This window comes from Mus caroli, chromosome 10, assembly GCF_900094665.2.
Source record: "Mus caroli chromosome 10, CAROLI_EIJ_v1.1, whole genome shotgun sequence".
NCBI lineage: Eukaryota > Metazoa > Chordata > Mammalia > Rodentia > Muridae > Mus > Mus caroli.
The window spans coordinates 75,740,714-75,749,900 of record NC_034579.1 but is presented as its reverse complement, the minus strand read 5'-3'; the positions used below and the strand labels follow the sequence as shown (position 1 = coordinate 75,749,900).

General features: G+C 41.6%; 1 protein-coding gene across 2 annotated transcripts; it reads right to left on the bottom strand.

Moving 5' to 3' along the window:
- Positions 1-75: 75 nt before the first annotated feature.
- Positions 76-8,955, bottom strand: LOC110302716 (zinc finger protein 431-like). Of its 2 annotated transcripts, XM_029482999.1 has the most exons (4): positions 8,857-8,955; positions 3,269-3,395; positions 3,038-3,098; positions 76-2,347 (listed from the first exon to the last, which is right to left on the bottom strand). In XM_029482999.1, the coding sequence occupies exons 1-4, from the start codon at positions 8,857-8,859 to the stop codon at positions 532-534; spliced, it is 2,007 nt and encodes a 668-aa protein (XP_029338859.1). In that variant the 5' UTR covers positions 8,860-8,955; the 3' UTR covers positions 76-531. The 2 variants fall into 2 exon arrangements, with proteins under 2 accessions (XP_029338859.1, XP_029338860.1); XM_029483000.1 differs by lacking the exons at positions 3,038-3,098; positions 8,857-8,955 and having other exon boundaries at positions 3,269-3,381.
- Positions 8,956-9,187: the final 232 nt, after the last annotated feature.

The following is a 9,187-nucleotide window of genomic DNA, read 5'->3' as shown; positions in this document are numbered from 1 at the left end:
CCAGCACTCGGGAGGCAGAGGCAGGCGGATTTCTGAGTTCGAGGCCAGCCTGGTCTACAAAGTGAGTTCCAAGACAGCCAGGACTATACAGAGAAACCCTGTCTCAAAAAACAAAACAAAAAAAACAAAAAAAAAGTTGCCAAAAGTCAGCAACTCTGGGCCCCAATCGCTGATGCCATACCCCACTGCCTTCCTCAGTTACCTGGATGCCAGAAAAGGTTACCAGCAGTGCTTCATTCATTCTTGATGGAGGATTTGGTAATATAGATAAAACTGTAACTTTAAGCACTTTATTGAAGGAGAATCATAAAACATTAATGTATTTAAATTAAATGTAAAAGTAAAAACTTTACATAACTGACTCTAGAAGAATGGCCACCTACATGGCCTGGGATGGACATATATCCAGCCCTGATAGGGATGTAACTACTAACTCTCAGGAGAGTAAACAATGTGCTACAAGATTACAGTGCATAGGTCCAGAAGCAGGTCTGTTCCCTTCTGTTACTCACCATGCCATTCATCTTTGTATCAAGCACTGCCATAGGATTTCTCTCCGGCACAGAATTTTTTGTGACTACAAAGACTAGTGAGATATACAAAGGCTTTTCCACATTGAATACATTCATACCGTTTTTCTCCTGCATGAGCTCTTTTGTGTACCTGAAGGTAACTACGACTTACAAAGGCTTTACCACACTGAGTGCACTGATGTGGCTTCTCTCCAGTGTGCGTTCTTTCATGTACTTGAAGAAGACTGCGAAGTGCAAAGCCTTTACCACATTGACTACATCCATAGGGTTTCTCTCCAGTGTGATGTTTTTCATGGTATTGAAGACTAGCACGACTTGCGAAGGCTTTTCCACACTGATTACAGTCATAGGGTTTCTCTCCAGTGTGACTTCTTTCATGGATTTGAAGATTACTGCGACGTGCAAAGGCTTTCCCACACTGACTACATTCATAGGGTTTCTCACCCGTGTGAGTTCTTTGGTGTATTTGAAGATGACTGGGACTTACAAAGGCTTTACCACACTGACTACATCCATAGGGCTTCTCTCCAGTGTGATGTTTTTCATGGTATTGAAGACTAGCACGACTTGCGAAGGCTTTACCACACTGATTGCATGCATAGGGCTTCTCTCCAGTGTGCGTTCTTTCATGGATTTGGAGATTACTGAAACACGGGAAGGCTTTCCCACACTGACTGCAACAATAGGGTTTCTGTCCCGTGTGAGTTCTTTTGTGTACCTGCAGATTACTGAGCCGTGTAAAGGCTTTTCCACAGTCACTGCAATCGTAGGGTTTCTCTCCTGTATGGGTTCTTTGGTGAATCTGAAGATGACAAGGACTTACAAAGGCTTTACTGCACTGACTACACTCATAGGGTTTTTCTCTAGTGTGATTTTTTTCATGTTGTCGAAGACTACGGAAATTTGCAAAGGCTTTACTGCATTGACTACATTCATAGGGTTTCTCTCCAGTGTGAATTCTTTTGTGTACTTCAAGATAACTTCGATTTACAAAGGCTTTTCCACATAGAGTACATTCATATGGTTTCTCTCCAGTATGAACTCTTTTGTGTATCTGAAGAGAACTGTGACTTATAAATGCTTTACCACATTCATTGCAATTATAGGGTTTCTCTCCTGTATGAGTTCTTTCATGTACTTGAAGAGAACTGGGACTTGGAAAGGCTTTACTACAGTGACTACACTCATAAGGTTTTTCTCTAGTATGGTATTTTTCATGTTGCCGAAGACTATAGAAATTTGCAAAGGCTTTACTGCACTGATTACATTCATACGGTTTCTCTCCAGTATGAACGCTTTTGTGAATTTTGAGATAACTGCGACTTGTAAACGCTTTACCGCATTGAGTACATTCATACGGTTTCTCTCCAGTATGAATTCTTCTGTGTATTGGAAGATAACTGCGACTTGCAAAGGCTTTTCCACATTGACTACACTCAAAGAGTTTCTCAAGAGTATGATGTTTTTCACGATTTTGAAGATAATTGTCATTTTCAGAGGCTTTATCACACTTCGAACATTCATAAGGTTTCTCTCCAACATGACTTCTTTTGTGGATCTGAGAACTGGGACTCACATAGGCTTTACCACAGTGATTACATGCATACGGTTGTTCTCTAGGATGATTTTTTGCATGTTGTGGAAGACTATGGAAATTTACAAAGGCTTTACTGTATTGATTACATTCATAGGCTTTCTCTTCATTGCAGATTCTTTCATACGTTTGAAGAAAACTGTTACATGCAAAGGTACATTGCTTCTTTCCATGGTCTTCATTCTCACAGGGCTTGTATCCACAATTACAAATGTTGTACCTATTAAAGAAGAAATAACAAAAGCTTTCCACACTGCATCCACACATATGAACTGCTTCCCATAGATATGTGCTATAGGGGCTAATGCTTCTCCAGTGACAACAACCTTCTTGCCTCCCATAAGCTATTCCCTCTCACTAAACTTTGGAAAGTCACTAGAAGTGTATGAGTAGCACTAGCTATTATGAGCTATTTGGTTATTAAAAAGACATACACTGGTCCCCTAATCAATGTTTTTTGTGATACTCAAATACGATGAAACTAAACAGACTTACAGTTCTACAACACAGCTCTCCTGACTAAAATGGTGTCATATATTAAAATATTCTCTCTCTCTCTCCTTTTTTGTTTTTTAGAGACAGGTTTTCTCTGTGTAGCCCAGAACTTACTCTGTAGACCAGGCTGGCCTCGAAATCAGAAATCCACCTGCCACTGCCTCTCAAGTGCAGGGATTTAAAGGCATGTGCCACCACTGCCTGGCTAAGATATTATTTCTCCTTTTCCTTAAAGGAATGCCTTGCAAACACTGGCCAGCAACCTGAAATCCAAGTACATAGTCTTTTGAGAATTCACTAATCATCAGGATACTTAAAGCTGTGTTTATTCACACTATTGATTTTCATTAAAACTTCAAGGTACATTAAAATGTCTACAGTGATGCATCTGTATTAGCTTGCACATGAAAATTACCTCCCAGGTCTTCTAGAACTTTGACAGTGTTCTTCAATATTGTGGTCTTCCAATCTGTACCCTAAAATACAGTACCACAAAATTTATGATGTATTATTTGATACTGTGCAAATTTTAAGTTAGTATCTCTGGTGAACATGAGAACCATGTCTGAGTATTTATAGTCACCACAGTCTTCCTCTGTCACAAGAGAAATAACCAAGAAACATTGTCCTCTTCTTTACATCTTACCTATAGCCATGAGGTTCCTGCATGTCTCCAGCATCACATCTCTGTAGAGACTCTTCTGGGAAGAATCCAGCAAAGCCCACTCTTCATGAGAGAAGTTCACATGCACATCCTCATAGGTCACCACAGCCTAAAATATCCCACACATGTACATAATAGACATGGTGAGACTGCATTGTAAATATACATTCACTGAGAATATATTTACATAATTCTGGGTGCTCCACACATTTATTCCATATAACAGACATTCAAATGAAGTCTCCAAGTGTTTTTAGAAGGAAACAGAAAAGGAGGATCACATCTCTCATTTCTGGGCCCACTGAATTCCACACAGCATTGCAAGAGAGATGACTACTAACAGACGATACAGAGAGACACTCAAACAGATCAGTGCTATTGAGTATACAGTAGCAAAATTGTATCAAAGTCCCTAACTTCAAGAAAGGATGCACAAGATGAACGTGGTGATGCACACCTTTAATGTCAGACCTCAGGAGGCAGAGACGGGTGAATTCAGTGATGGCTACGTCAGCCTACTTTGCATACTATTTCCATGATAGTCAGAGGCACACAGTGAGACTCTGTCTCAAAAAAACAAATAAAGGATAGAAAGCACACAAGAGCTTACTTGACATTCCTCCAACAAATTAAAATTTACTCCAGTATAAGACTAGTTTGTCAGAAAACTGGAGTGCCCCAGTTTAAACCATAGGGGGGGATATAATATTTCTACATAGGAATACATTTGTAATAAGTTACTGACAGATCAAAGAGGTCTCAAAAATATTAGCAAATTATATTAATCCAAAATCAAAACCAAAACCAACAGCAACAAAAGGAACATAGAGAGGAAAAATGGGTCAACACAGGATTAAGTGGGGACGTCAGTCCCCAACACTCATGTGGAGGCTCCCAACCATTCATAACTCCAGGTCAACAGAATCCAATGTTCTCTTCTGACTTTAGTAAACACCAGGCACACAAGTAGTACACATTTATGTATTTGTGTACATGTGTTTGCATGCACACATATGTGTATATGCAAAAGACTCATACACATTTTTTTAAAAGCAAAAACATACATAAAGATAGGGAGAATGTTAAACAACTACAGGCCGATGATTGTGGAGACTCAGTATTAAGGTCAGGAATGCATGCCATTTGCTTAAAAAATAAGACCTTATGCAAAAGTTCAAAGCTCAAGATGTGAGTAAAGGTCAATATACGTGCTTGGTGCCAAGAGTAAGTGCATGTGGGTGCCATGCTGCCGGGGGAGTGGGAGCAGCTGACCAGGCTTATGTGTGCAAGGGGACCACATCCTGAAGTTCATCACCGTCTTTCCCACACGCTTTCCTGAATCAAACAATGTGTAAGATTCTGGACTAGAGGAAGGGAATGGCATGGATGTTGAAGGGGTGACACACAAGCAGGTAGTGGACCTGATTTGCACAGGCAAGGAGGAATTGGTCTTGACAGTGTTGTCTGTACCTCTTCCTGAGGCTGATAACCCAGTGACCATTCCTTGGAACAATCATTTTATGATTATACAGAAAAGCAAGCAGTGCCCATTTTAGTCCCCTATACAAACATGTGGAACAGAATGGTGAGATATTTATGGTATACAAAGTTTACATGACAGGGAGGCAGCTATGTTCTAAGTGGTACCAGGAGTTTGCCATATTGCACCAAAATCTAAAAAGAGAGTTTGCCAACTTTACATTTTCTTGACTTCCAGGAAAGTGGCCATTCTCATTATCAGAACAATTAGATACCTGACATTCGGGGTCAGGAGTGGAAGAATATCTAGAATAGGTGTGTTCAATCCAAGTCACTGGTGAGAGAGACATCATGCAGGAATTCCTGCCAAATCTGATGACTACAATGGTATGTCTGATGTAGAGCTGAGAGTAGTGTTACTGGATGGAACAACAGTCACTGTTAGAGTGAAAACAACAGTTCTACAGATGGCAATGTGAAGAAAGGTTACATTAAAGCAGAGAAGAGGAAAAATCTTACCAGTTACAAAAGGTATATGAACAAAGGAAGATGGTCATATACCTCAAAATGTTAAGGATTTGTGAAATCAACTTCCCATACTGTGCCTGTGAATCTAAAAGGAGGGGCATGTGGTCACGAGCCATCAGCCTCATGAACTGTAAACTTCATGCCTGCACTGAAGAAGGGCAGTCAGAGAAGCAAGTAATAAATAGGATTTGAATGGGATGAGATGTAGCAATGGGACACAGATGAAGAAGGAGTAGTCTTCTGAATATGCACAAAGAGAAAAGAAGTCTCCATGGATTAAAATCTTCATACTATATTTCAGTTACATGTATGAATATATTGAGAGGATTTTCTGCAAGCTCAGGTGAAGAAAAGATGAATATTAGTTAGAGACTGATTATTCCATGTAAGCCAGGACATTCTCTGGTCTCTGGATGATGAAGGGACTATGCAAAATGTGCTGCTTCTTCCCTTGTGTAGGGCTCGCCCATCTTTCATGACTTCATGGACCCTCTCTGCCTGTCTGATTTGTTGTTGTTGTTGTTTCTTTGTTTTTTAATCAAATAACCCTCCATGCTGCACCTGACCCAGGAGAGCACCTGTCCTGAGTTTTAGCCATGTGATTAGATAAGTCACAGTAGAGTCTTTCTACACTAACCAAGAACATATATGTGAGGACATGTTTTTGCTACTGTTGTTTGTAGTCAATTAGTACTGGAGCAGAATTTAGAAGACTTTAGCTACTTACTCTCAAAGAAAATCAGAAAATCAAGAAGCCAGTCACATGGAAGTTTGTGTTCTTGCTATAGTAGAAAGAATACTGGGCTCTGGAAGTCATCTGAGTCATATACTCTTGTCCACACAATTTACCTGCAAATGTTCATTACAACTGGTCTTGTTTGAGGCGTCCGTCTGCTACACTATCAATATTGGATATTCACCAGATCTCTGTGTCATGGAGATCCTACAGCTTTGGATCTGCAACAATGGCCCCTTCATGACCTCCAGCAGTTCATAGATGACGTAGATGTTGAGGTCAGCTAACTCACAGCCCTGGATCTGCATCTGGGTAACAGCACTCAAATACAACTTTAGTAAAAAAAAATTGGGAAAGGGATAGAGGGCATTACTAGAGAAGGAAATGGCTCTGCTGTCTATTAGGAACAAACTGCTCTGGCCCTGGCCATTCAAGCAGCCAGCCCAGGCATAATGGGACAAGGAGTTTTGGATGTGGAAGCTGACTGCCTAACTATTCTCTGGGAAATTTTAGCCAACTCATGATGATAAAGTTGTACCAGGAAATATTTGAAGCAGGAAATGTTTTTTGAGAATCCTTAAGTTTTAGTCATTAAGAGAATTGAAGACCCCAAGGAAAAGGAACACTGGGCCTAGGGACAGGGCTGTCCATAGAAAATACAAGGGACAAGATAGAGGAAGTAATAGCTGGATCTATTGGATTAGTGAGCTGACCTTCCTGGAAAGATAGGAACATACTGATTTGATCCCCTGGCATCATTTGCCTAAGGAAATTAGGGTACAAGTTTTAAGAGATAGGATTTGGGCTTGTGAAGGAGCCCTAGGGGAAGTTACAAGAGGAATGAATATTTATGAAGAAAAGTTTGGAAAGTACTGTAGAAATAGATATACAGATGAGCTTAATAAAGAGATCTTGCAAGTTTTAGACAAGTTAAAAATATTAACATTATCCTGACCTGTTTAGGCACCATTCTGTTTTCATGCTAATGCTATAACCCTATGTTCATGCCCAGATGACCTGTGATGTGTAGATTTTTCTGAGAAGTAAAGGTTAATGTAAAACTTGCTTTAGCAGACACTAAACTGTGTCTTTGGGTGTGCATCATGCTTTCTGGTGGCAGAGTTACATGAGGTTTTTCAGAAAAACTAATGTGCTTGAGAAAAATAATGAAGAGGCTTTGGATTATGTATTACTGCATAACAAGGAAGTGTGTAGCCAATAAAAGCCTGAGATGAACTCAGAGAAAAAAAGAAAAGACAAACCCGAAAGCTGTCTCTGAGCTCAGCTTCTGAACAACTATGAGTCACCTGTCAGCTTGAGCCTGCATCATTGCCTGAGACTCTTGACTTCACACTGGTCCAATCTTTCCATTCTCAAGAACCCCGAAACAACAGATGAGGCTGGTCCTCAGCAATTATTCCTAGCCACAAAAGTACAAATGATCTTGACTGGTGGCCATGGTGGCACCAAACACAGTGGGGTAGGCACTATTCTATCAATCATTAATCAGGAGAATACCCTATACATTTGCCCACAGGCCAGTCTGACTCTAGCTTGTGTCAAACAGACCGTCTCAAACAGTACCTCTGAGACATCTCCCAACTCCCAAACACAAGACTTTTAACAAACCTCAATCACATTAACCCTCAGTTTTCAGCCTGTGAAATGGGCACACTCACATGCAAAATTTTCAAGTCTGTCAAGTTTAAGACAGAAGAGATGGCTCAGCAACTAAGACCTCTGCTCTAGTGGAAGAGCTGGGTTTGGTTCCCAGCACTAACATGGTGGCAAAGAATTATTCCTAGATCCTGGTGGCGACATCTAATGGCCTCTTTGGTCTTCTATGGACACCAAACACCCAAGTGATAAACACAAATACAAGAAAGCAAAACACTTGTGTACAAGAAACAAATGTAGTAAATTAAAAGTACAGATCCCCATATCTCTTATATGTCACCATGGATAAAATGGCCAGAAATACACAGAAGTGGAACAAATATCGGTTGCCAAAACTATAAATGTATAATAAAAAAAAAAAAAAATCAACGAATTCAATCAAAGGAGAGAAATTGCAAGATTGTAGACAAGAAGTCTCAGTATTATTGCGGACACAATCTGAGCTATGGATTCAACAAACGTCCACTAAAGAGTCTAACGATTTCTGCAATAAACGACAGAAACCCGATGACAAAAGGTCAGCATGAATGAAAACATGAGCACACAAGACTGAATAAACAGCACAGTGACACTGTCTGACTTCTAAATTACCCTACACTGCTATAAAGACTGTGCTGTTTGAGAAAGAAAGAGGCCAACAAAACACGAGAGAGCACTCAGAAACAGAAACACAGTTAATGTAGGTAACCCAGTAAGTCTGGTCTTATACATGTGATTGGACCACGGTGGCATCTGCATGCAAATGTGTTAATAGCACAGACTTTACACCTGCGCAGAATTCACTGCAGATGGAGCCCACACATGAATGGCAAATGCCAAGTGACGAACTTCTAGAAGACTCTAGAGAAACTAGAGCTCTGCAAGTCAGAAAATCTGGCTGCCCTGACCGTGAAACCCGCGCATGCGCGTGCACTGAATGGTGCTTTGCACTTTGCGGACAGCAGGTCCGGCATCCCAAGTTGTACGCAGGCGCAGAGAGGAGAACTAAATCAATCAGAGGTCCCGCCTCCGCCTGGGAGATGCGGGGACCTCAGGGGGAACAAAGGGAATCACACCGGGCCCCGCGTCTCGCCGCCGGTTCCCGCACCCCGGGATAACCCACACGGGCTCCCGCGGATCCTCCCCGCGTGGGGACGGCGGCCCCGCTCACCATGGTGCGGATTCCCAGCTCGCCCGCTCTCCTCACAGCTCCTAGCAGCAGTTGAAAAAGCAGCACACAGAACCACAAGAGCTTCCCTAAGACTCACAGTCAAACCTGCAGCATGGTGGCGGAAGTTCCCGCCTCAGTTCTGACTGGCAGTCCAAATCCAGGTTCTGATTGGTTAATGAGGCCTGTGTGACAGGCGCTAACACCCTACAGACAAGAGGGCCTTACAGGGACGCTGCACAGAGGTTTGCAGGGACAGAACTTTCCCAGACCTGTGGAGATTGGCACTGCAGCTGAATTTGTGCCTGGATTGCAAAGTCATTCCTGCACTTCT

What these genes read in the sequence shown, in the direction of transcription:
- LOC110302716 (XM_029482999.1), bottom strand. An exon ending in CAGGAACCTCATGGCTATAG is followed by an intron (nt 3,099 to 3,268) that starts GTAAGATGTAAA and finishes ACTGTATTTTAG; the next exon opens with GGTACAGATTGGAAGACCAC. An exon ending in AGTTCTAGAAGACCTGGGAG is followed by an intron (nt 2,348 to 3,037) that starts GTAATTTTCATG and finishes CTTCTTTAATAG; the next exon opens with GTACAACATTTGTAATTGTG.